This window comes from Podarcis liolepis (assembly GCF_965112155.1).
Source record: "Podarcis liolepis genome assembly, chromosome: W".
Classification (NCBI taxonomy): domain Eukaryota; kingdom Metazoa; phylum Chordata; class Lepidosauria; order Squamata; family Lacertidae; genus Podarcis; species Podarcis liolepis.
Window position 1 is genome coordinate 1,114,843 of NC_139568.1, and position 27,938 is coordinate 1,142,780.

General features: G+C 48.5%; 1 protein-coding gene across 1 annotated transcript in view; it reads right to left on the reverse strand.

Annotated features, from left to right (window-relative positions):
- Window positions 1–3,081: 3,081 nt before the first annotated feature.
- LOC310697803 (inositol polyphosphate 5-phosphatase OCRL-like) overlaps window positions 3,082–27,938 on the reverse strand; it is a gene marked incomplete at both ends in the record, with an annotated part of 51,420 nt that continues 26,563 nt past the window's right edge. The window contains 9 exon segments of the mRNA XM_083484434.1: window positions 3,082–3,267; window positions 3,790–3,839; window positions 3,842–3,896; window positions 8,952–8,978; window positions 19,033–19,236; window positions 20,026–20,217; window positions 20,668–20,778; window positions 21,271–21,406; window positions 22,797–22,900. Coding sequence (XP_083340560.1) covers window positions 3,082–3,267; window positions 3,790–3,839; window positions 3,842–3,896; window positions 8,952–8,978; window positions 19,033–19,236; window positions 20,026–20,217; window positions 20,668–20,778; window positions 21,271–21,406; window positions 22,797–22,900 — 1,065 coding nt within the window.

Consider the following 27,938-nt stretch of genomic DNA (forward strand, 5'->3'; position numbering starts at 1 on the left):
AAGGAGTCCTGCTGCTTCCGAGTTTTATTTTGGGGGTTGTTGTTGTTTTTGTTTACAAAAAGGTAATCCAGTTGTAACCTTTTTCTAGGTACAATTCTGTACATTCTGGTACTACCTGTTCACTCATGGTCCCTCCAAATCCCTTTGTTTCTTTTAGCAATTTCTCCTGAGGGGCGCTTTGAACATGTCCCGTAATACATGTGGATAAAAGGAATCGCCTTTGTTAATTTCAAAAGCCATTTTATTTCTTCCATGATTTTCCTCTGTTGTTAATTTATTTTGTAAACGCAAGTGGGGTTTAGTCACCAGAAAGGTGGATTCTGTGGTTTTGCTGAATAGGTCATGGTCATTTCAAGAGCCATAGGGCCTGAGATGGTTCCAGCTCTAACTTACGTGTAAGATTAGGAGTCCAAGAATGTGGAATCAGTACTGCAGAAGGTCAGTTCTGACATACTTCCCCCCTAAATAGTGGGTGAAGTCCTTTTGGAAAGGACTCAAAGCTTTCAAAGTGTCAAGTTTTGCTGTACTGAAGGACTGTCCATATCTAATCTATTAGAACACTGAACCCTCCTCCCCACTCCAGGAATTTTGCTATCCAGTTGCTCATCTCATTTCCATGGAGGACATTCCAAGAAAGAAAAGTGGGTTTGAATTTGGATAATAAAAGTTTCCAGTCGAGTAGATTTATATATTTTAGTGAAGGTAAGCAACTTAAATTGACCACAGACCCAGTAAAACTCATTACAAAGAGAAGAGAAACAACATTTAAAAGCAGATACAAATAATGAGGCATTATTCTTTTCTCAAGAAGCCAGCAAAATTTCATTTTTCCTGTTTCGTTTTAAGCATGCTTTTTATTCAAGTTTTTAACAAACAACAAGGTGGTAAGCTGCTGAATATAGGCAGACCATCATTTCTCAAGGGCCATTCCAAATGTGTACAATTGATGGCTCCCAAGTAAGCTGCACCCTGTGAGTCCAGAGGTCCACTGGTGCCATTGTCCCTGTTAGCATTTTGAAAGCAAGGGCGCCAAGATTTCATCAAGCTGTCTGCCTTGATGAGACTTGCAGTGAGGATCCCTTTGATAAGCCATCGGCAATGCATAAAGGAGGGCAGGTGGCTTGGTGAGCAGGGAAAGTCTTTCAAAGATTTGGACCAGCGATGTGCCTTTGCTTCGGGCAAAGGGTGATGGTGGATGGATCCTAGCTACCTAACTCAGCACTGTCTGTACTGATTGGCAGTGGCTCTACAAGGTTCCAGGCAGGTGATGTTTTCAGTTTCACCTGGAGATGCTGGAGACTGTTCTGGGACCTGCATCACCAGCGAGCTCTGGTCCTCCCTTAAGGAGTTAGGCGGCTCAATGGTCTGACTCTGTGGAAGGCACCATGCTATTCCCCTTTAAATTAGCCATTTCGACAGAAAACATGAGAACTGGAATTTTGCTCTTGAATGGATTTTTGGATCGCCTGCATGCCAAGCACATACTTCTCCCACTGGGCCAGCACCCTTCCTCAGTGACTGAGCTCTCATTGCACACAGCCATCCAGCAAGCAAAAAAATGTTACTGTCAGAAGGGCAGAGTGGGGAGCAAGAGATTCGGGGGCCGGTTTTAGACCCACAGTGCTCGGGTTTATTCTGTTGCCTGCTTGACATTGTGCCTCCTTCCCCCCTACCTTTTATTCCCATGAAAGTTTCACAGTGTCGCTGCTTGGGATTCTGGATAATCTATGGTGTTTTTCTTTTCAGTTTTTTTAATTAATTTTCCCCCAAAAAATTAAGACAAACAAACAAACAAACATACATACATACATACATACATCCTAATTGTAATTAAACCAATCTTGATAACATTGGTAAGTGACTTCCTCAAATCCCCCTGGTTGAATTTCATTGTATTTCCTTATTTACAGTTTTCCAAAATCAATCTTCTAAAAAAAAAAAAAAATTAACTTGATCACTTCACATCTTTCATTCTTTCTAATCTAGCTTGAAACATCTTAATTCCTATCCTTACATATTTAAATCCTAAGCCTATCTCGTATTTGCAAGCTTTTCCAGTTAGGTTATCTTGACATATTCAGCTAAATAATCTTTGAATTTTGTCCATTCTTCCTGGTACTCCTCCTCCTTCTGGTCGCGGACTCTTCCCGTCAGGTGGGCTAGCCCCGGGATTCTGGAGAATCTATGTGACTAGATGCTTGTAATGTATGCCAGGCAATCTGGCACAAGTGGGTAGGGTTGCCATCCGCCGGGATTTGGCCGTTGGAAACAAGTGTCCATGCGGGAAACGCTTGAATGTCCAGGAAAATCCAAAGGTATAGCAATTCTACACGTGGGGAGTAGGGACGCAAGCGCAAATCAGAATAAAGCAAAGGCTGGGAAAGTTCAAACAGAAACACACACACACTATTCCTCAAGATTTGTCTTTAAGACACAGGATCATAGAATTGTGGAGTTGGAAGGGACACCGAGGACCATCTAGTTCCCTTATTCCCAAGCAGGGGTCCGTGGCCCCATCCCTTGCCTCCCTCCAACTAATTTCCTCTCATATTGGCATGGCAATAGCATACATTTTATGGGCGGTCTTGTTGTTTTTAGTATACCTAAAATCCTTTGCTTATTACCCCACATTTTGAACCCGCAGCCCTGAGATTAAGAGTGTCACGCTCTACCAACTGAGCCACCCCACTGTAATGATCCCACACATCCCCTCTTGACGAAGCTGCCGGCAAAGCTGATCTGCCGAGGAAATGTCCTTCTGCAGGCATGGTTTCAATCCAAACAACAAATACTAGTGGTCAACTCCAAAAGTGCGGTCAAGAAACCCTGCTTGCCAAAGAACAATTGAACGCACCCTTGAAGCTCCTTTGCAGCCATGTCTCCACACCTGACACCACGTATGATGCTAGATGTGGGGCCTGCGGCCCTGTCAAGATTCCCCACCTCTGCTCTATCTAGCCCGGCTGATGTTTTCAAATGGGGGTTAAAGCTGTGAAGCTGTTTGGATGCATGACTGGACTTGACTGTGGGCATTTCATTGTGCTGTGTCCCAGAGCCTTAAGGATGGGGTGGCCTAGGAACCTAAGACACCAGGTATATAAAAGTGAGGTCCACTCCAGCCAAGAGCGAAAGAAAACCACCAAGCAGCCCTGCTCCCCAACAATGTCCCCCAAAGAGGATACGGATCGTCTCGGGAATGCTGGTGTCCAGGCAATCAATTCTCTCCTGCAGCTCGTCCTGCGTCCCCGGGGTCTGGAAGAGGTCCTCCTGAAGCAGAGCATCACCCATGCGTTCGGAAGGGATGAGGTACATCCTGGATAGCATGAAGAACAATCCAGCCCTGAGGTGCATAATGTGAGGTCGACGAATGCCACAATGGAGAGAAGCCCCTCACAAGAGAGCTGGCACAAGGGCTGAGAATTGTATCCTGCCTGCTTTCCACAGTAGCATTCCTACTCCCCTTCTCATGATTTGGGGCAATGGGAGAGTGAAATCATTCCCCGCTTCTTCTAGTGGCGAGTCTCAGAGAGCCGCTTTGCTAGGAAGAGACAGACAATGGTTGTGAACACTTGGGTTCTTCTGAGCCGCTCTAAGGAAGACCGTATGCTGGATGTCCCACCCGCTGCCGCTCCACCAAGGTGCCACTATACTCACAGCAGGAGTTTGTAAGAGCGAGTCGGTAGCTAAGATATAAATCAATTGGGACGTTTGGAACCTGCACACCCCAAAACTGGTACTGGATTCCAGCCCACACCCATCCTTTCAATGGTACCGTCCCCCTCAGCTCACCTGGTGGCAGGCATTCTTGAAGAGGTGGTCCACCAAAAGCCAGATCTCCTTGGCCGCTCAGTGGAGTCATCACCATCCTGGGGTACGATATCCAGAAACTGCTTCTCCTGGAGGTCCAATGACAAGCGGGACTGGCATGAGAGCCTGACAGAATGTGTGCCTGTATGCATTCTTTCCTTGCTCCAGCTGGGTGGACAAGTCTTGCCCTCTGAGGCCACAGCTAGGGCTGGATGATAGCTGGCTTTCAACACGGTGATATATCACTAGCTAAACATTGCAATACACCAATATAGCACGATGTCTGAAATAAGATGGAGCTATGTATTTTTTTATTTCTATTTTTTAAATGTTTTTTATTAAATTTTACAAAATATAGAAAAGATACAAAGACAAGGACAAGAAGAAAATAAAAACACAAAATACATACTACAAAATACAACAATACACACATTAAGCATAAAAATACAAAATACAAAAATACGTACATTAGAAGAAGAGTTTGGATTTGATATCCCGCCTTTCACTCCCTTTAAGGAGTCTCAAAGCGGCTAACATTCTCCTTTCCCTTCCTCCCCCACAACACACACTCTGTGAGGTGAGTGGGGCTGAGAGACTTCAAAGAAGTGTGACTGGCCCAAGGTCACCCAGCAGCTGCATGTGGAGGAGCGGAGACGCGAACCCGGTTCCCCAGATTACATGACTACCGCTCTTAACCACTACACCACACTGGCTCTACACCACATTAGAAACTGATAGTAAAAAGAAAAGGCACATATAAGAAAAACACAAAAATTCCTTCTTTCTTAATTTTAGATCTTAAATTCACATATTCTCCTGACTTCCTCGCGTCCCCTGTTGTTGTATCCCTTTTCAAAGTTGGTTCAGCAAATTCATAGCCCATTAATTTATCTGTTGTTGGTTTAATCTTAGATTTTATCTTGTTACTAGAACCCCCGCAATTCATTTCAATGTCATCAACATTCAGAAATTTTACAATATTTCTGCAAATAGATTTTAAATTTCCCTCAATCTTCTTCCACTGACTCCTCTCCCTGGTCTGGGATTCTGCCAGTCATTTCCGCCATCTCCATATAGTCTATTAGTTGCATCTGCCAGTCTTCCAAGGTGCGTAGATCTTGTGTCTTCCAATGTTTTGCAATAAGAATTCTTGCTGCTGCTGTAGCGTACATAAAGAAAGTTCTATCCTTCTTTAGCACCGATTGGTCGACTATGCCCAGCAGAAAGGCCTCTGGTTTCTTCGGGAAGGTATATTTAAATACCTTTTTTAGTTCATTATATATCATTTCCCAGAAAGCCTTAATCCTTGGGCACGTCCACCAAAGGTGAAAGAAAGTACCTTCAATTTCTTTACACTTCCAACATTTATTATCGGGCAAATGGTATATCTTTGCTAGCTTGACTGGGGTTATGTACCACCTATACATCATTTTCATAATATTCTCTCTTAAGGCATTGCATGCCGTAAATTTAATCCTGGTGGTCCACAACTTCTCCCAGTCAGCGAACATGATGTTGTGGCCTATGTCTTGTGCCCATTTTATCATTGCCGATTTTACCGTTTCTTCCTCAATATTCCATTTCAACAGCAGATTATACATTCTCAAAAGTGTCTTTACATTGGGTTCTAACAATTCTGTTTCTAACTTTGATTTTTCCACCTGGAAACCAATTTTTTTGTCCAAGTTATAAACCTCTCTTATTTGAAAATAATGTAACCAGTCTCGCACCTTCTCCTTAAGCTTATCATAACTCTGCAATTTCAATTTCAATTTCATTTCTTGGAGTTTTATGAAGAAAAATCTTCATGGAATGGGGGTTTGGTCAGAACTTTGAAAATGGTATAGGTGCGATATACTCTGAACAAAAAGCTAAATTGATAGTAAATAATATGGTTACAGAAGAGTTTAAAATTGAGAAAGGGACACGACAAGGTTGCCCAATTTCCCCATTGCTTTTATTTTGGTCCTGGAGGTTTTGCTAAATATGATTAGAAGGGACCAAATGATTGAAGGTATTCAGGTCGGAGTTAAACAATATAAGCTCAAAGCCTTTGCAGATGATCTAGTGATGACATTACAGGAGCCGATATCTAGCACCAAGAGGGCTTTAGAAGTAATCCAGGACTTTGGTCAAGTGGCAGGTTTTAAGCTGAACAAAACGAAAACTAAGGTTTTGGAGAAAAATTTGACACCGATAGAGAGAGAGAGGTTTCAGAAGGAGACAGAATTAACACTAGTAAAGAAGGTTAAATATTTGGGGGTGAATATGACATCTAAGAACGTGAATTTATTTAAAGACAATTATGAGAAATGTTGGTCAGAGATGAAAAAGGATTTAGAAATTTGGACAAATTTGAAGCTTTCCTTGCTGGGTCGAATTGCTGTTATTAAGATGAATGTATTGCCGAGGATGTTATTTTTATTCCAATCATTGCAAATCATTGACAAGATGGATTGTTTCAAGAAGTGGCAAAGAGACATATCTAGATTTGTCTGGCAGGGCAAAAAGCCCAGAATAAAACTTAAAATTCTAACAGATGCTAAAGACAGAGGGGGGTTTGCCCTGCCAGACTTAAAACTTTACTATGAGTCAGCAGCTTTTTGCTGGCTGAAGGAATGGCTGCTTCTTGAGAACACGGATGTGTTGGATCTTGAAGGGTATGACAATATATTTGGGTGGCATGCATATCTTTGGTATGGCAAGGTTAAAGCACATAAGGCATTTAGAAACCATATTGTCAGGAAATCACTGTTTAATGTCTGGATAAGGTATAAAGACTTTCTAGAGAGTAAAACACCAAGGTGGCTATCACCTATGGAAGCGAAAGCTTTGAAAAAACTGAACATGGAGGCTAAATGGCCAAAATACTGGGAAATTTTAGAGCAGGAAGGTGACAAATTAAGATGGAGCTATGTAGAGGCATTGGCTGGCTTCACGGTTTCCCCCGCATTGTGATTTTTGCTGCCCCCTGCAGGAGGGCAGGGGAAAGCTGAACTGGCAGAGTCCACAGGGGCTGCAGGAATCTCGAGAAACATTGTCTGGCTTCACAGTTTCCCCCCACATGGTGTTTTTTGCATAGTACACACACACATCATGATTCGCAATATATTGCCAGGTCAGAAATTATGAAACCAGTCTCACTATCTAGACTTCAAGCTGATTTGAAAATATATCTATATTGACATATCGCCCGGCCCTAGCCACAGCAAGCATCTCAAGGGGGAAAACAAAAAACAAATGGCTTGCACCCCAAATCCAAGCTCCCCCTCCCCTATTAATATGCAGCTCGTAATCCCCCCACTCCGGATGTGCAGTTCACCCAAAAGCTTACTAAATATGCAGCTGTGGACATGAGGTTTGGCTAACATTTTATTTAAATTGCTGGAACCTGCCCTGGGACCTTAGGGTGAAGGGCAGGAAATAAGTAAGAAAAACAGCAACAAAACATGGATGGGCCTTCATAGGTTGATGGGCTGCAGCCCCAGCCAGCATGATGAGATGATGGGGTCACATGTTCACCACCCCTTGTCTAGAGCACGTTGCAGAGGCAGTGGTAGAAATTGAACAACAGCTGGAGCCCCAGCCCACGACTTTGTCTGGGCAATGCAGCACACAGCAGCTGGTGAACCATGCCTCCGGTCTCCTTCCCATCTTCCTCTCCAGAAATGTTCAGGGTGGTTAGTTCTATCTCAAGCTACCTCAAGAGAAAGAGAAAGAGAGGAAGGGGGAGCAAGAGAGCTTTAGGCGCACAGCAGTGGCAAGCAGCCCATCACTAAAAGGAGTTGGCAAGGATGGAGAATTTGATCCCCTCATCCCCAGGGCAGCTGTGGATTAGGACCCAGTTCATCCTCCCTCCCCCCCACCTGCCAATACTCCCCGCCCCTGTCTTGAGAGAGAGAGAGTGTATTGGTGTGGGGAATGACACATGCTGTATCAGAGTCTTAGTGCAAGAGTAGCTGGTGCCTGCTAAAGAACACAGGAGCCTTGCTGGGTTAGATCAGCATTTTGTTCCCACAATGGCCAACCACATGCCCTTGGGAGTCCATGGGGACACGGGGACAAGAGCACTCTGTCCATCATGTTCCCCAGAAACTGGTAATCAAAAGCATGTGGTTTGTGATAATAGTGGCAAGAAATAGCCACTGATAAACATATCCTCCATGGTTCTAAATGTCTACAGCTGTCCAAATTGACAGTCACCACTGTCTCCTTGTGGCTAGGATAATACACCCAAGTAGATCTGATTTCGAGAGGAGTGACATTTCCCTGAGCCACCCCAAAGCAGCCACTACCGCTTCCCAAATGCCAGTGCTCAGGTGGTAAGAGTAAGCCAGAGTGGCATAGCCTGTGCAGCAGTGGCTGAGCACAGAGACAAGGAGAAAACTGGCTCTTGGGGCCAGAGGGGGCTGGCGCCTGCATCATGAGACTGGGCTTTCTGCCTCCTGTGCTGCCAATCGCAAGCGGACCCAGAGTCAAGCAGCGCAAAATCAGTGACAAGCAGTGCTGGCAAATTCTGGTTTCGTCTCCGTTCTCCTCTGCCGAGTTCTACAAGGGCCACGTTGAGACTAGGGAAGAGACCAAAGCAGAGAGCTAGAGCCACCACCTGGACTGGATTTGAGTCAGAAGGCAGGCAGGTGCGGGTTGCCTGAGAGGAAAGTCAGGTTGGTGGGGTAGTGCCTGGTTTGCCCTAAGGGACCAGCTGCCACTGCATGGAGCAGCTGCTGATCGTTGACAAGGGCAACTCCATTTACGTGCCTTCGAGGCACATGCACACTGCCGCAAAGCTGGAAGGGGCACTTGAAGGGGCAAAAATGTCCACCCCAAGAGCACAAAAGCGGCAAAGTGGCATGGAAACAGCATCTCGACTCCCTCCCAGGAGCTTTGGCACCGACCTCTCAGGCCTGCGGAGAGTTGGAGCAAGGAGTTTTGCAGGGAGGCTGCTGGTTTTCAAAAGGCCTTTCAAAAGGGCTTCCGGAAGTTTAGAGGGTGTTTGCAGGCTTTTCCAATGCTGTCCCCAATATACGCAATTTCATTTAAACGCACGGTACCTCGGAACACAACCCCCGTGTAAACGGGGCGTTGCCTGTACCTGATTTGAGCCCGCTACAAGAACATCTAGAGGATAGCAAACCAACTGTTACCTTTTCTAGGAAGCTGTCTTCTTCTCCCTGAGATCAGAGGAGGAAGGCAAGAGCAAAAGACAACCAAGGGTGTTAATGGCACAGGCCCTGAGAAGAGAAAGAAACAGCCCGTTGGCTGAACAGTATCTGGGCAGATGGCAGGGAAATGCACACAGCGAAAGGGTTCTGGGAGGACCAGAACCTGGGATGACTCAGTCAAGGCAAACAAAGGGCATGAACAGCACACAGGAAGCGGATGCACAGCTACAGAAGCTGAAGCTGAATGCAGCGGAGGACCCCCAGCCCCCACATTTCTGAGTGGGGCAGGGTTTCTGTTGAGGCAGGGGATTAGCTGTGGGAGGAGCTTATCAGACCTAGCAGGGCAGCAGTTGAAGAAGGAGCAAAAAAGGTTTTCTTGTGTGTTTCTTTGTGGCTGATTAGCTGTTCTCCCTGTGCAAAGGTCAGAGGGGGCAGGGTTTCTGTTGAGGCAGGGGATTAGCTGTGGGAGGAGCTTATCAGACCTAGCAGGGCAGTGGTGCGCGCCTAGCGGCGCGCGCAGTTTGATCCATCTTTTAGATTTAAGGGAGCTAGTCTCAAACGTTTGTTGGGGGAGACCTAGGTGTTTTTCTTGTGGGGGGAGTTATTTGTCCTGTCTTCACACTTTTTATGATGGAGGACCACTGTAGCCACCCCCAACGACACGTTCTCAAGATGGAGGGGGAGGGAACAGCTGCAGTCGCCTGTGGTTCCTGCGCAATGTTTGCCATCTTGCCAAAGGTTGCAGGCAGCTTTACCTGCAGCAATTGCATGTTGATTGCCCTCTTAAAAGACAAAGTCCAGCAACTGGAGGAACGTGTAGCTACGCTCCAAAGAATTAGAGAGCTGGAGCTCTTCTTGGAAGCAACAGAGAACACCGTCTCCACCAAGGAGGAGACAGGGGACTCCCCTGAGAAGGACGTTAGTTCACCAACACAGGAGCCAGATATATGGAGAAACGTGACTCAAAGAAGTAGGAGGCCCAGGGTTCACTCTGATTGTTTAGAAATACACAATCGCTTTGAGGTCCTCTCCCCTAGCATGGAAGACGAAGAGCAGACTCCATTTGAGGATCTCTCCCTCATTACAGTCAATCAGGTATATGAAGACGAGCAGCAAAGTCAGTCCTCAGGGAATGTGCAGGCGACCTTGGAACGGACAGCTCACGGAAGAACCCCGACCAAACCTAAGAGGAGGCGTGTAGTGGTGATAGGGGATTCCCTACTGAGGGGAACAGAAGCAGTGATCTGTGGGCCTGACAAGATGTCTCGGGAAGTGTGCTGTCTCCCCGGGGCTAAGATCCAAGATGTAACTGAACGACTGCAAGGAATCATAAAACCCACTGACGAATACCCCTTCCTCTTGGTTCATGTGGGAACCAATGACACTGCAAGCAATAGCCTCCAGAAGATCAAAAGAGACTACGAGGCTCTCGGCAGGAAATTGAAGCAACTAAATGCACAAATTGTCATCTCGTCTGTCCTCCCAGTTGAACGACGTGGCCCAGGGAGAGAGGGGAAAATAGTGGAAGTGAACAGCTGGCTTCGCAAATGGTGTAAACAGGAACGGTTTGGATTCTTAGATCACGGACTGCAGTTTCTTGAAGATGGACTTCTGGCAAGTGATGGGCTGCACCTCACAACGGTTGGGAGAAATGTCTTTGCCAAAAATCTCAGAAACCTCATCAGGAGGGCTTTAAACTGACTAATGTGGGGGAGGGAGACAGTGCTCCTGAAGGTGGGAGTCTATCAATTGATGAAGATGATCATCCAAATGTCATAGACCAAATGGAGCAAACAGCACGCAGACCTAGTGGTGGGAGGAAAAAATCCTTAAATAAGAGACACGGGGAATGATTAATGGACTTCAATGTCTGTACACTAATGTGCAAAGCATGGGAAATAAACAAGATGAGCTTGAGCTCTTGGTACAGCAAACTAAATATGACATAATAGGCATCACTGAAACCTGGTGGGATAAGTCCCACGATTGGAATGTAATAATGGGGGGATACAATCTATTTCAGAGAAACAGACCAGACAAGAAAGGAGGAGGAGTGGCGTTATATGTCAGGGATGTGTATACCTGTGAAGAGATCCAAGATTTAGAACCTCAAAGCCAAAGTGAGAGCATTTGGGTCAAAATTAAGGGAGAGAAGAGTAACAGAGATCTCATTGTGGGAGTTTACTATAGATCCCCAAGCCAAACGGAGGACATAGATGATGCCTTCCTGGAACAGATGGCCAAGCATGCAAAAGGAAGGGAGATAGTAGTAATGGGGGACTTCAATTACCCGGATATTTGTTGGATGTCAAACTCAGCCAAGAGCATAAGGTCAAACAGATTCCTCACTGGCCTTGCAGACAACTTCATTGTCCAGAAAGTGGGAGAAGCAACAAGAGGAACAGCCATTTTAGATCTGGTCCTAACCAATGTTGATGACCTGGTTAGTGGGGTAGAAGTGGAAGGATCATTAGGCGTGAGTGATCATGCTCTTCTGAAGTTTACTATACAGCGGAAAGGAGCAGCCAAGCATACTAGGACTCAATTTCTTGACTTTAAGAAAGCCGACTTCATAAAACTTAGGGAAGTGCTGGGTGAGATCCCATGGACAGTAATACTAAAAGGAAAGGGAGTTCATGATGGCTGGGAGTTTGTTAAGAGGGAGATAGTAAAAGCACAACGTCAGGCAATACCAATGAGACGGAAACATGGAAGGTGCTTAAAGAAGCCAGGGTGGCTATCTAAAGAACTTTTAACTGAGTTAAGATTAAAAAAGGATGTGTACAAAAAATGGAAAAGGGGGGAAACCACCAAAGAGGAATTCAAACAAATAGCCAGCACGTGTAGACACAAAGTCAGAAAAGCTAAAGCACAGAATGAACTCAGGCTTGCTAGAGAGGTTAAAAGCAACAAAAAAAGGCTTTTATGGGTATGTTCGTAGCAAAAGGAAGAACAAAGAAACAGTGGGGTCACTCAGAGGAGAAGATGGTGAAATGCAAACAGGGGACACAGAAAGGGCTGAACTCCTCAATGCCTTCTTTGCCTCAGTCTTCTCCGATAAAGAAAACAATGCCCGACCTGAAGAATTTGGAGCAAATGATTTAGCAAAGGAAACACAGCCCAGAATAACTAAGGAGATAGTACAAGAATAGTTGGCTAGTTTAGATGTATTCAAGTCTCCAGGGCCAGATGAACTGCATCCAAGAGTATTAAAAGAACTGGCAGATGTGATCTCAGAACCACTGGCAGTCATCTTTGAGAATTCCTGGAGAACAGGCGAAGTCCCGGCAGACTGGAGGAGGGCAAATGTTGTCCCTATTTTCAAAAAGGGGAAAAGAGAGGACCCAAATAATTATCGCCCAGTCAGTCTGACATCAATGCCAGGGAAGATTCTGGAGCAGATCATTAAGCAAACAGTCTGTGAGCACCTAGAAAGGAATGCTGTGATCACCAATAGTCAGCATGGATTTCTGAAAAATAAGTCATGTCAGACTAACCTGATCTCGTTTTTTGACAGAATTACAAGCCTGGTAGATGAAGGGAACGCAGTGGATGTAGCCTACCTTGATTTCAGCAAGGCATTTGACAAGGTGCCCCATGATATTCTTGTAAAGAAGCTGGTAAAATGCGGTCTTGACTCTGCTACCACTCAGTGGATTTGTAACTGGCTGACTGACCGAACCCAAAGGGTGCTCATCAATGGTTCCTCTTCATCCTGGAGAAGAGTGACTAGTGGGGTGCCACAGGGTTCTGTCTTGGGCCCGGTCTTATTCAACATCTTTATCAACGACTTGGATGATGGACTCAAGGGCATCCTGATCAAATTTGCAGATGACACCAAACTGGGAGGGGTGGCTAACACCCCAGAGGACAGGATCACACTTCAAAACGACCTTGACAGTTTAGAGAACTGGGCAAAAACAAACAAGATGAATTTTAACAGGGAGAAATGTAAAGTATTGCACTTGGGGGGAAAAAATGAGAGGCACAAATACAAGATGGGGGACACCTGGCTTGAGAGCAGTACATGTGAAAAGGATCTAGGAGTCTTGGTTGACCATAAACTTGACATGAGCCAACAGTGTGACGCGGCAGCCAAAAAAAGCCAATGCAATTCTGGGATGCATCAATAGGAGTATAGCATCTAGATCAAGGGAAGTAATAGTGCCACTGTATTCTGCTCTGGTCAGACCTCACCTGGAGTACTGTGTCCAGTTCTGGGCACCACAATTCAAGAAGGACACTGACAAACTGGAACGTGTCCAGAGGAGGGCAACCAAAATGGTCAAAGGCCTGGAAACGATGCCTTATGAGGAACGGCTAAGGGAGCTGGGCATGTTTAGCCTGGAGAAGAGGAGGTTAAGGGGTGATATGATAGCCATGTTCAAATATATAAAAGGATGTCACATAGAGGAGGGAGAAAGGTTGTTTTTGTTAGGATATTTCCGTTCCACCTTAAAGGGAGCAGGCTTTGGGAGTCACAGAGTCTGCGCATGTCCTATTCACAGGATGTTTATGTTCTGATATTCCTTTCGTTTTTGTCAGTCGGTCAGAGACGCTGACAGAATGGACGTGTTTTCTTTTGTTCTGTTCATGTTCTAAATAAAGTCTGTAAATATGCTCTCAAGCTCTTCTGCGGTGCAAGCTTTTGACTGTGCTTTCTGCTGAAAGAGGGTGCACCAGCCTAGGAATGTGGATAGGAATTTCCAAAGGCTTTGTGCCCCTAACTGTTGGATCTGCGTGACTACGGGAGGCCGATGGACGTCCAGAACTCCGGCTTGGGGGCTCATGATGGACACTATCTCCCTGGCAGTTTCCCAACAACAAGGTTATGGGCCCAGATTCATAGCACCTACAGGAGAGTAAAGCTGCAACAGACTGCGTTTGAGGTATGTCGGGGGGGAAAGCGAAAGAAAGGGACGCTTTTCTGTTTTACCTCGCAAGGAGCCTTTTGAACTCCGGCAAGGCTTAATTGGCCTGGGAGCTGAGCCAAAGGGTTCGTGATTAGTGAGCTGCCAACATAAGGAGTCTTTGAAGGCATAAAGGGCTCACGGCTCAAGTAAAAAGCTGAGATGGATCTCTTACAGTCCTCAGAAACTGCTCCGTGTCCACTAAAGCTGAATGGCCACAACTATCAGACCTGGGCAAGGTACTGTGAGGGCCAGTTGAGAAGGCTTGGAGTATGGAATACCGTTTCTGAGAACCCCCCAGCCCCTGTGACAGATGAGTGGAAAGCACAGGATTCGAAAGCCATGGGGATAATTTTGCTCTCAGTAGCTCCTGAAGAGTTAATCACCTTGGCTGGCAAGGCAACTGCCCGTGAGATGTGGGATGGGCTTAAAGCCTGTCATCTCCGACGAGAGGCTGGGTCTGTGTTGCTTTATTTCAGAAAGCTGCACAGGAAGCGTTTGGAGCCAGGGGAAGATCTTAGAGCCCACGTTTTGCAGTTGCAGCATCTCAGACAGGAGTTGGCTCAGAGAGGTTTCAATATGCCTGAGTCACTGTTTGCTATTCTCATCCTGGACTCCCTGGATGAAAGCTATCATGCCGTGGCAAGTCAGCTGGCGACCCTCCCTGCGCAAGACCTCACTGCTACAAAGGTCTTGGCAACTTTGCAAAATGAATACGATAGAAGGAATGCAGCTGAGTCAGCTTGTGCGCTCCAGGGGGAGCAAAGTGGGACAGCATTCCAGCCTCCAGGGGGAGCCAAAGCGTTGGCAGCTGTGAAGTGCTGGAACTGTGGGAACCAAGGTCATACTCAGAGGTTTTGTCCAAAGACTGGAAATAAACAGAGGAAAAAGCCTGCAGGTGGCCCGAAGCAGAAGGGGGGTGGAAAGCCCGCGGCGCCAGGGAAAAACAAAGCGATGTTTGCTGGCACAGCTTCACCAAAGGCTAAAGGCACGTCTGCTGGCCAGGAGCAGCAGGGGGGCAAGCTGCAAAAGCCCACGCCAGTGGAAAGCAAGGGTTTGCTTGCTGGAAAGACTGCTCCAACAGCCAAAGGCAGATTTATTGTTGATTCAGGTGCCAGCCGCCATATTTCGAAGGACAGGCATCTCTTTATCTCCTTCAAGCCCCAAGAAGGTGAGATCCACCTGGCTGATGGAAGGACGTTGCAAATTGCAGGAGAAGGGACTGTGAAACTTGCAAGTCTGCACACTACCATCAGTAATGTACTTTTTGTTCCAGGAGCTGCAAGCAACTTGCTGAGCGTCCCACAGCTTACTGGGCGTGGTTTTCAGATTTCCTTCAAGAGGAGCGTCTGTGTCATCAGTAAAGGCAAAGAGGACTATTTGCATGCAAAGTTTATGGATGGTTTGTTCCATATAACTTATGATGACACTGCTGTTGAATCTAATGCTGATTCTTGTTGTGTTGCACAAACTAACAAAGTTCTTCATGCAGGTTGCATTCACAATGCGCATCGAAGGTTTTGTCACCTCTCTTGGAAGGCACTGGCCAAGATGCCAGAGGTGGTTGAGGGTTTGAACATCAAACCCTGTAAATTTCACGTGAAGTGTGTATCTTGTGCAGAGAACAAGGTGAAGGTTGCTCCCAAAGGCAAGGAGTCTAGCAGGCAGGCTTCCAAGCCCTACCAGCTAGTGCATGCGGACCTGGTTGGTCCACTTGCGCCCTCTTTAGGAGGAGCAAGGTACTTCATGATTCTGATTGATTCTTTTTCCAGGTACATTCATGTGTATTTGCTCGAACAGAAATCGCAAGCGTTTCGGAAGTTTAAGGAATTCTGTGCTTGGTTGGAGAATGTGCACGGTAAACGTATTTCTTGTTTGTTTACTGATCGGGGCGGGGAGTTTACTTCTCAGCAGTTTGAAGCTTTCCTGACTGAGAAGGGAATCCAGCATGACATGTCAACGCCCAGATCGCCATGGATGAATGGTCTTGCGGAGAGAGCAAATCAGACATTGCTGCAAGGAATCAAAACCTTGTCGCATGATGCCAATCTCCCTGATAAGTTTTGGGGGGAGGCTTTGGGGAATTTGGTTTACTCCTTTAATCGCAGATTGTCATCACCCATTGGCTGTACCCCCTATGAGAAGATGTTTGGCAAGAAACCCAACACCAAACACATGAAAATATTTGGTTCGGACATGTGGGTACGCACACAACAAACCAACAAGCTTGGGAAGCGTGGGGCACATGGTTTGTTCATGGGGTACGAAAAAGGTGCATACAGGGTATGGATGACTGACTCTAAATCCATCAAGTTCACAAGGAGTGTTGAGTACAATCCTAAGTGGGGGGAAAATGTGGGAATTTTCCAGAGTTACCCAGAGGAGGATGAAGGTGATGTCAAGCAAGCAGCTAAAGATGAGAAAGCTGCTGCTGATGAGGATGAGGATGAGGATGAGGATGATGATGAGGAGGATGAGGATGATGATGATGATGATGATGATCAGAGTTCGGATTCCAGTTCAGTGGGCGGCGCTGCTGCTGCTGCTGGTGTCAGTGACAGTGACGACACAGCAGACTACCAGAGCGCAAAAGCCTCAGTCAGACCATCTGATGCGTCTGACAATGAACTGGAAGAACCACTGTTCACCATTGGTCACTTTTCTCCTAAGAAAGAGGAGATGAGTCCAGAAGACTTGCGTCTAGTACGCAGATCTGAAAGGGCGACCAAAGGCAGACCTCCAAAGAGGTATGCTGATGAGTTTGCTAAGACAGCAACTGCTGTTCTTGGTAGCTCAGAGAAGGTATGGGAACCTTCAAGCTTCAAAGAGGTTCAGGAGTTGACCTCTAAAGATGCTGAGCCTTGGCCTAATGCCATGAAGGCTGAAGTTGATTCCTTGAACAGGAACCAAACTTGGGAACTGGTACCGGTAGTCCCAGGAATGAGACTGGTTGGCAGCAAATGGGTCTTCAAGGCCAAGACAGACCAGAATGGCAAGGTAGTCAGACACAAAGCCAGATTGGTTGTCAGAGGTTTTTCACAGGTACCAGGACAGGATTACCATGAGACATACTCACCCACAGTCAAATATGAGAGCATTCGGCTGATGCTCAAGGTCGCTGCGGAGGAGAAACTGCATGTTTCCCACCACGACATTAATACAGCTTTTTTGTACGGGATTTTGAATGAACAGCTGTTCATGCTTCCACCTGATGGGATGGAGATACAGAAGGGAATGGTCTGTAAACTGCGGAAATCCTTATATGGTCTCAAGCAGAGTGCCAGGTGTTGGAACACAAAACTCACTGAGACATTGCTTTCTCTAGGTTTTCACCAGGGCAAAGCTGATCCATGTGTGTTTGTCAAGGAGGAGGGGCAAAACAAACTGTATTGTTTATGCTTTGTTGATGATCTTCTGATGTTTTGGAAGAATCAGGCTTTTTACCAAAGCACCCTAGCTCAACTGAAGGAGCACTTTGACATGAAGGATCTTGGTGAGGTATCCAACTATCTTTCTCTGCAGGTGGAGAAGGACCAAGCAGGTAATTTTCTGGTACACCAAACACAGAAAATTGCTGATGTGTTAACCAGGTTGAATTTGGTTGATGCAAACCCAGCAGACACACCGATGGTGACAGGTTACCAGGTAGACAGTACTGCTGAAGCGTTTTCTGACACAACACTGTACAGATGCATTCTAGGCAAGCTGAATTTCATTGCCAGATGTTCAAGACCTGACATAGCTGTAAGCTGTAATCTGCTTAGCAGACATGCCAACAATCCTACGGTTCAGGATTGGAAAGCTCTGAAGCGCATAGCCCGCTATTTGAAAGGGACTATGCACTACAGGCTGAGGTTCACCAGTCAGAAGACTGGAGGTCTTGAAATCTTTGCAGATGCTAGTTTTGGAAGTGACACCACGGATGGTACAAGCACTTCTGGTGTGTGCTACATGTACAACCACTGCCTGTTCGACTGGTTGTGCAAGAAGCAGACAACAGTGAGCCTAAGTTCCTGTGAAGCAGAACTCAATGCTCTGTCATTTTCACTCATGGATTGTGAATGGTTGATGCAACTGTTTAAGGACATCGGGGTTTCTGTGAAATGTCCTATAAAAGTGTATCAAGACAATAGATCGTGTTTGGCTTTGCTGAACTCCGAGAGTTGCAAGCAGAGAACCAAGTACTTGCAGATTAAGCTACATCGTGCAAGAGAGTGTATTCAAAAAGGACTGATTCGGGTGTCCTACATGCCAGGAAATGAAATTCCTGCTGATCTGTTGTCTAAGGTTGTTAACAAAGAACAACTTAAGGTTTATGTACAAAGGTTGCAATTGGGTGAACCACAGGTACAACAGGTTACACGGAAAGGGGGAGGATGTTAGGATATTTCCGTTCCACCTTAAAGGGAGCAGGCTTTGGGAGTCACAGAGTCTGCGCATGTCCTATTCACAGGATGTTTATGTTCTGATATTCCTTTCGTTTTTGTCAGTCGGTCAAAGACGCTGACAGAATGGACGTGTTTTCTTTTGTTCTGTTCATGTTCTAAATAAAGTCTGTAAATATGCTCTCAAGCTCTTCTGCGGTGCAAGCTTTTGACTGTGCTTTCTGCTGAAAGAGGGTGCACCAGCCTAGGAATGTGGATAGGAATTTCCAAAGGCTTTGTGCCCCTAACTGTTGGATCTGCGTGACTACGGGAGGCCGATGGACGTCCAGAACTCCGGCTTGGGGGCTCATGATGGACACTATCTCCCTGGCAGTTTCCCAACAGTTTTCTGCTGCTCCAGAGAAGCGGACACGGAGCAATGGATCCAAACTACAAGAAAGAAGATTCCACCTAAACATTAGGAAGAACTTCCTGACAGTAAGAGCTGTTCGACAGTGGAATTTGCTGCCAAGGAGTGTGGTGGAGTCTCCTACTTTGGAGGTCTTTAAGCAGAGGCTTGACAACCATATGTCAGGAGTGCTCTGATGGTGTTTCCTGCTTGGCAGGGGGTTGGACTCGATGGCCCTTGTGGTCTCTTCCAACTCTATGATTCTATGATTCTATGATTCTATGAGTGGAAGAGCAGCTGTTTTTCAAGCAGGCAAGCAGAGTGGGAAGGGTAGACATCCAGCACATGAACCTGCCAGGTAAATCAACCCCTTTCCCTACCAGGTCAATAAGTCTGGTGACGGGAACTTCGCCAAGCGGCTGCCTCATCCAGCACAAGGCTTCCAAGGAGGTCCCGAAGCAGCTTGGTAGGTAGCTCCCACTGATGGTGAGGAAATAGTCCTTGCCACGGTCAAGGTGAAGGACAAAGCTAGCCTCAATCTTCTCTTCCTTGCGGACGTACACATCCAGGGAAATGTCCCCCGTCTCACCTAAAACGGGAGGAGGTCAGGTAGATACACTCTTTGGCACAGCCAAGTTGGCTTGTCTGTAAATTAAAAGTGAAGACAGTGAAGAATTGAACAGAAGGACACAATAGGAGCCTGCTGGATCAGGCCAATGGCCCATCTAGTACAGCATCCTGTTCTCCCAGGTGTATGGGGGAAACCTTAACTTCAAGAATTAGGAGAAGAAGCGACTCAGTTCCCACCCCCACCCCACTTTCCTCTCTAGTCCTCCAAAGCAGCAGCTGCACAGAAGATGGTGACAGGATACTGGGGGGTGAGAGAAAGTGATCCTAACAAAAGAATATAAAAAGGGAAAGGATTTTTGCACCCCCAATGTAACTTTCTTTTTTAGTTTACATTTCACTGAGTTTTTAAAAGTTTGGCTAGTTCTATATGTTCTCCAAGATATTTTTGTGCCTCCACAACATAAAAATACGCATTGTTTTTTTAAAAAAGTAATTTTTGGACGGAATGCTCTCACTGGTTAACTGCGATGCCAAAAGGTGTTTTGGGACTCTCCAGCATTGTTTGGCTTCAATTCATTTGTGTGTGTGTGTTTAAAGCTGGTCACACACACTTTTACACTTTGGGCTCAGCTGCTTTGACGTGCGGCCCTTGGAGGCTTGAGCATGGGGCAATGCAGCCCACAAATGTTAAGCCTCCCCTGCTCTACCAAACTCCCAAGGTTTGAGGGAGGAGGGTTGGGAAGAGGAGGAGAAAAGGAAGGCCTTCCCTAGATGAGCCTTGGGGTCCCTTTCCAACTCTACACTTCTCTGATTCCAGAGAGAGACGCGCTGGGCTCCAAGTATCCCTCGCAGGGCTCAGCGCGAAGCCATGGCTTCCAATCCTGGCTGTCACTGAGCTTGGGGATAAAGGAGAAGTGGAGGGTGACCTGCCCGTTGTTTGTGATCTGGAACTTCTCCTTCTGCAGCTGCCGGAACTTCACATTCTCAAACGGAAACTGCAGAGCAAAAGGGGGGGAGGGGAGGAAAGAGAGTGCTTGCCTTCAGCAGAGGCAAGGAAACGTGCTCCAGGGGGAAGTTTGTCCTTGGCCCCGGGCTCTCGTTTAGGGGACTGCACATGCAACAGGTCCACGTGGGGCTCTCCAGATATTGCTGCACTTGCCACTGGCCATGTTGGCTGGGGATGATGGGAGTTGTAGTCCAGCATCTGGAGGGCACCACGCTGGCTACCCCTGGAGTCTTTGCCTGCGAGGAAGAGGAAGAGGCTGCCGCTCAGTGGAAGGGCATCTGCCTTGCCTGCAAAGGTCCCAGGTTCTATCCCCAGCATCTCCAGGTAGGGCTGGGAGAGATCCCCCGGAAATCAAGACTGAGCTAGATGGGCCAAGGGCTTCTTTCCCCCCCTGGTCTTTTTGCAGCAAACCCTCTTTAAGGGGTTGGAGAGGATCCTATTCGTCTTTACCTCCCTCCAGGGAGGGAAGGAATTCGTTCTCCATCCTGTCCATCAACTGAACAATATCCTCAAACACTTTCCGGTACCGTCGGTCAGCCACAACCTTCACCTATGGGGGGGGCAGAGCACATTGTTGGGGCTATGGACTATAGGGGGGGCATGAGTTAAGAGCAGAAAGGCCTGATGCACCCCCCTGTTCCCAGCCCTGAAAGAGGCAAGTACTGTAACTCTGAGAGCTTCCCCAGGATGGCAGCGGCTGTGACTTCCAGAGCCAATGGGCTGAAGCCAAATGCTCCAAGCCAAGTACCACAGAAGCTCCATTGCATGAATGGAGCCAACGGTTAAGGTATACAGTTCAGCCCATGTGGTCTGCCATGCCTGCAGGAGCAGCGTGTACTCAGAACAGTGGAGAATGGAAGCCTAGGGATTTAACAGAGCCAAAACCTGCCCACTCCTTGCACCGGAAGTCATTGGCCAAGGAGGAGCACTGTGGAAAGGGGCCTGGTTGTTGGTCAGGGCCTGCCCAGATTCGAGGAGGTGTCAGATAGCAGGCAACTAAAAACCCTGAATAGACGGTAGCCCTGGCCAGGGCAGGTGTTACCCCTGTGAGGAAGAGGGAGCTGACGGGCTTGTGGTCGCTCCTTTTCAATTCCATGTGGCTTCGGTAGCTGAGCTGATTCACGCTGCCTCCTCTCCAGAGGATTGGCTCACACCATGCTGGCACACGGCACTTCCCACTGCAAGGAGACAGGAGAGACACCAGGACTGTTGGACTGGCTGAGGCAACACACAAGGCTCACACAGTCAAACTTTGGCTCCACACACGGCCTGTGCTCTTGACCACGGTCAACAGCTGGAGATGATGGGGCTTGGGAGTCCAACTTCTGAAGGGGCGGACCTTGCAGGTGTGCAGGCGTTTTGCCTCATGGAGAGAGTTGTTAGGAAATCAAAAGCTGCCTTCTACCAGGTCAGAATGAATTTCTGACCTCCCCCAGTTTGGATTCCTACATTGCAGGGGGTTGGACTAGATGACCCTCGTGATCTCTTCCAACCCCACAATTCATTAATTAAGTCTCCTCTGGCTGGCAGCAGCTCTCTGTGGCCCAATCCTTTTTCAGGTGGAGCTGCCTTTCAACTTGAGACTCTGCATACAAAGCATATGGCACACCACCAAATGATGATCCTTCCCCAAAGCAAGGGGCCCCGTTATTCTTGTTCAGACACTATTTTTTCAGTGATCCAAAAGACCCTTTCTGGCACCTGAAATGCTGCCCAAAGGAGCCTGCCGTTTTCCGGCTTCGTCACTACATGTTCCGCCTGTCCTTTTGATTTCCCCATTACCACAGCAAGAGCAATGAAACTAGCAGGCCTAGGTGGCTTCTGACAGTTGTCAAGAACCACAAGAATATGCCAAATCCTGGATGGTGAGGCTCAATGGCTACTAGCCATAATGGCCACAGAACATACTCCACCAAGAGAAGCAGTATGGCTTGGAGGAGGGGAGCGTGCTGTTGCACTCAGGTCCTGTTTGTGGGCTCCCCGAGAGGCATCTCATTGGCCAATGTGAGAACAGGATGCTCGGCCAGATGGACCAATGGCCTGATCCAGCAGGGCTGCTCTCATGCTCTTATGCCCTGGCAGACTCATCTCGAGAGAGCACCAAGTCTCATTCCCAGACTTCCTTGACACAAAGAGGATTCTCATTCAGCCTGCTGCACCTTTCAAGGAACTGCAACACTGAAAAGGAGCCAAAACATTTCCAGAGCAGGGATGGCTTGAGGAAGACAACATACCACAGCCTTGCATTTCACAACTCGCCTAGCAGCCTTTGGCAACCCAGAATTCCATGCAAGCAAAGTGAGCAGGTGAAGGAGAGCTGGATCTCTCTCTTCCTCCGTGGCTTGGTGTCCATTCTGGCTGCAGAGGAAAGGAAGTCCATCCAGCCCTCAACTCTAGCCCTCCTCCAACAGCTTGCTTAGCACAAAGCCATGTTTAAAATATATGTTTTACTAGCCTGCTCAGGAGGATGGAAAGGCAGGACACTACTGGCATCTCGGCAGACTAGGAAAAACAAACAAGCCGTGCAGAAGAATGATTGAGAGGACTTACTTACAAAGGCTCAACTATCAAGCAGAATCTGTTTTAGAGTCGAATTTGTACGTCGGGATGAACTTGATCTCTCCCTCTGTGAAATCAGCAAAAGCTGTCTTTTGGGTACGCTGAATGTTTAGCTAAAGCCAAAAAGAAATCGCTTATCAGCAGAGAAGCAAAAGACCCCCCTGTTGCCTGACAATGGAGTCTATTAGAAGAGGAAGCAGAGGGGCGTTGGACTGTTATTTTTGGCAACTCTTCGGTGTGTTGGTGAGTGAAAGAAAGAGATAAGAACAGAAGGAATGTGTAATGGGTTTAGGGGTTGATCGTGCGTAAGTTGCCGCCACTCCTGGCTAGGTTACCTGGTTAACCCTTTCTGACTGAGCAGCCTCCAGCATCGTGACTGTCTCAGTCGCTGGCAGAATCCGTCAGTGGGCGTTTCTTAAACCTTTTCCAGCATAAAAGTTGTTTGACGCCAAGTCTCCTCCTACTCTCCCTGCGCGGAAGTCTTCTGCGCAGGGAGGGTGTGGGCAGCGGAGTACCCGTACTCTCTCCGCTGGTCTCCGGCGAGGAGTCTTGGAGCCTCCTCCCCGATTCTCCCACCTGCCCCCCTTCTCCACTGGTGTTACACTGATTTCCTTCCCCAGCAGATGGGCTGCCTCTCTCCCTACTGGGACCCTCTCCTGCATCCCTTTGGAGCCTTCCCTCCGCCTCTAGCTCCGATGGCAGTTCCCTGACATCCACCTCCCCCCCAGGACCCCCTCCGCCCCCGGCCCGACCTTCTGATCCAACCTCGTCCCTTTCCTCGGCCGACGATGCGGGGAAGCCCCTGAAGGAGCTGTCGCTCTCCTCTGAGGATTCAAAACCCGCTTCCCACCTGCTCCGATATCTTACCGCGGGGTGGGCCTCCCAGTCTGATTCTTCTCCCTCTGACATTTCCCCTCCTTCCTCTTTGGAGGCAGGGAAACCCACAAATTCCTCCTCGTCGTCTGTGGTTCCAGTCTCTTCCTCCCAGAATCTTGCTAGTGGTTTCGGTTTATCTGGGAACAGGCTGTGGAATTCTTCCACTAGATAGCCATCATTGACCGCCTCAGCGGGGCCCCAAGTGTTTTCTGACTCGGGTTCTCCTTCCCAAGCCACTAAGTACTCCACCTGGCGCCCTCGCCACCTAGAATCAAGTATTTCCGTGGCTTGGTGGTGGAGTTCCCTCTCCTCTACCCGCGGGTGGGCGGTGAATCCTCCCTCCCGCCCCGGGAATTCCCGCCCCTCCCTGTACGGTGAGAGTAGCGACCTATAGAACACCGGATGTATCTTCATGCTGTCTGGCAACTTGAGTTTGAACGCCACTGGGTTCACCTGCTGTGTTACCTCAAAGGGTCCCAGCCGCCTTGGCTGCAACTTCTTGCACCCTCCCTTTAGGGGCAACCCTTGGGTTGATAACCACACTCGGTCTCCCACCCGTATGGCACCCCCCTCCCGACGGTGCTTGTCTGCCTGCGTCTTATAAACTTCCTTGGCCCGCTCCAAGTTCATTTTGAGTTGCTGGTGCAATGCCTCCATTTCTTCCACAAACTGCTCGGCCGCCGGTACACTCCACCCTTCCTCCCCCCTCCCCGGGAAGGCCCTGGGTGACACCCATAATTGGCCATGAACGGGCTCATGCCCGTGGACACATGTTCAGCGTTATTGTACGCAAATTCAGCCAGCGCTAGTTTCTCTACCAAATCGTTCTGTCTCTCGCTGACGTAGCAGCGTAGGTATTGCTGGAGTATACTGTTCGCTCTTTCTGCTTGCCCGTTGGTTTCTGGGTGTCGCGCCGTCGAGAAGCCCACCTCTACCTGCAGCATGCTCATGAGCTTCCTCCAGAATCGTGAAGTAAATTGTTTTCCGCAATCTGAGACGATCCTTGAGGGCGCCCCATGCAACCTGAAGATGTGATCCACAAACAACTTGGCTGTCTCCTCTGCCGTCACGGCATGTGAGCAAGCTATGAAATGGCACATTTTCGTCAGTAGATCGACTACTACCATGACTGCTGTCTTTCCCCTGGACTTGGGCAAATCTGTCATAAAATCAATGGACACCACCTCCCAGGGTCTTCCCAGCGTGGGTAAGGGTTCCAGTAGCCCTGCGGGGGCAGCCCTCTGCCCCTTTGCCCTTTGGCAGCGGTCGCACCCCCGTACATATTCCCGTACATCCTCACCCTTGGCCACGAGAACTGTCTGGTGACCAGCATCATGGTCTTGTGCTGTCCAAAGTGCCCAGCTGTAGGGTTGTCGTGGAGTTGTTTGAGTACCTTCCCCCTCAGGGTCTCCCCCGGTACATACAGCGCCCCCTTCTAGTACAGCACCCCTTCTTTTTCCTCAAAACCCCCATGGTTTTCTCTTCCGTCTCGGAGTTCCCTGATTTTACTTAGGGCGAACATGTCGTTTCTAGTAAGCCCGGCCAGTTCTCGTTTCCCAACCAAGGCTCCCCCCCCCCCCACCCATCGGTCCTCGGGGATCACGTGTCGTAACTCCGGCGGTCCCTCCCCTTCCATGTACTCTGGCTTCCGGGAGAGAGCATCTGCTCTTACGTTTTCCTCTCCCTGCACATATCGGATCTCGAAGGAAAACTTGGAGAACTCCTGCGCCCATCTAATCTGTCTCTGGTTGAGTACTCACGCGGTCCTCCAGTATTCCAAGTTCTTGTGATCAGTACAAACCTGGATCTTGTGCTGCGCCCCTATTAACAGATGTCTCCATCGGCGAAACGCCGCATAGATCGCAAGAAGTTCGCGGTCATACACCGTGTAGTTTTGCTCCGACTTGCTCAACTTCCTCGAGAAAAAGGCACACGGCTTCCATTCCTGCTTGCTCCTCCCTGGCTGCAAAAGCACCACCCCAATGGCTCTGTCGGACGCATCAGTCTCTAGCCTCATGGGTTTCTCCAGATCAACGTGTAGGAGCTGCTCTTCCGAAGCGAACGCCTTCTTCAGTCTTTCAAAGGATTGCTGGGCACTTTCTGTCCAGGCGAACTTCCTTTTGCTACTGAGACAATCTGTGATGGGCGCCGTTAAGTGGGCGAAGTTTTTGATGAACTTCCTGTAGAAGTTACTGAACCCTAGGAACCTCTGCACAGCCTTCCGGGTTTTGGGGGCTTTCCATTCCAGCACTGCCTGCACCTTGCTTGGGTCCATAGCCAGTCCCTTGTCTGACAACTTGTACTCCAGAAACTCGACCTCTCTGGAGTGAAATTGGCATTTTTCCAGCTTGACCCACAACTGGTGCTTCTGCAGCCTCTCTAGCACTTCCCTGACATCTTTGACATGTTGCTTCTCATTGTTTGAATAGATTAAGACGTCGTCCAAGAAGGCTACGCAGTTCTTGTACAGTAGGGGACCCAACACGTGGTGCATGAATGCTTGAAAGCAGGCTGAGCCCGATTGTAATCCAAATGGCATGACCAAGTACTCAAAAGCCCCCAGGGGGGTGAACATGGTGGTCTTCCATTCGTCCCCCTCCCTTACCCTGATCAAATTGTACGCTCCCCTGAGGTCCAGCTTGGTGAAAATTTCCCCCTGCCTCACCCGTGTTAAAATGTCATCAATCCTGGGCATTGGGAAGGTCACGGGTTCAGATACCAAATTTAAGGCCCGATAGTCCACGACCAGCCTGGGCTGGTTAGTCCCTCTTTTGTCCACAAAGAACCCCGGACTGTCCCCCACTGCCTTTGATTCTCTTCAGGTTCTTGTCAATAAACTGCCGTAACTCCTGCATCTCCCTGTCCGACATGGCATACAGCTTACCCACCGGCAGCTGAGCCCCTGGGATAAAGTTGATTTGGCAGTCAAAGGGCCTATGGGGGGGGTAGTCTGTCTGCCTCCTTCTCGCTGAAGACTTCCTTTAGGTCAGCGTATGGTGGTGGCACCTCTCCCTCTGTTTCCACCGCCAGCCCAGCCACCCTAGCCACTGTCATTCTGGGGGTTTCCTCCCCCAGACAGTGTTCCAAACAGTGAGCTGACCCAAAGGTGACTGACCGCTGATGCCATGACACTACTGGATCATGCAGTGCCAGCCAGCTCATTCCCAGTATTATTGGGGGTCCTGCCAGTTTGGCCACGTGAAAGGCAATGGTCTCCGTGTGCCTGGAAACCCTCATTCGCATTGGCGGGGTCTGGTGTGTCACTTCCCCTCCCAGAAGTTCCCTGCCATCGATGGTGGTCACTTGCAAGGGAAAATCCAGGGGTAGCAAGTGTATTTGGTGCTCCAAAGCGAAGTCCCTGCTAAAGAAATTGCAGGAGCTGCCCGAATCCAGCAACCCCTCAACCTTGACTGGGTGCCCATTCGGGAGTTCTAGCACCACTGCTATGGCTATCGCTGCCCTGGGGGGTTCAGGCTGGGGCACTTCTATTGGTTGCTGGCCTGGCTGCTGGCCCCTTTGGTTGGCAGCCAGGCACTGTCGTTTCCCTGCGCCTGCCCTTCGTCCCCCTTCTCCTCACAGCCAGCAGCCCCCACCATCCCTTGCCAGGCCTTTCTTTGAGGGCAGACCCTTGCAAAATGTCCCAGCCGTTGGCAGAGGGAACACTTCTTGGTGGTTTTCCACTCCTTCCCCTCCCTCTTGCGACCTTCACTGGAGTTTGAAACCTCGCGCGCGCGTGCGCCACCTATTTCCATTGGCTCAGCCTACTGGGAAAGCTGTCTTGGTATTTCGGGAATGCGGTAGTCATGGCAACGTTCCCCTCTCACTTCGCGTTTCTCCTGAGCCCGCGCTTCCTGCCTCACTCCAATCGCAAGCACAGCCTTGGTCAGCTGATCCATCGACTGCACGCGGGGCGCGCGGGACAGCTCGTCCTTCACCGTTGTTGACAACCCCTCCTCAAATAACATTTGAATAGGTTCAGAGTCCAGATCCCACCCGAGACGGTGAATCAACATTGCAAAGTGCGACCAGTAGTCTCTAACTGACTGGCTCCCCTGCTTACACCCCATCAGTTCTCGACGAGTCACACTTTGCTGGACTTCACTGGAATACATCGCATCCATCGCCTGAAAGAATTTCTTAAGGTCCTTCAAGGCATGATTGTGCGTCGCCATAAGGGGCCTAATCCATTCCCTTGCCCCATCCTCCAGATGCCCCACAACATAGGCCACCCGTTGGTCCTCGTTTGCAAAGTCATCACGCTGCAGTTCCAAAGCG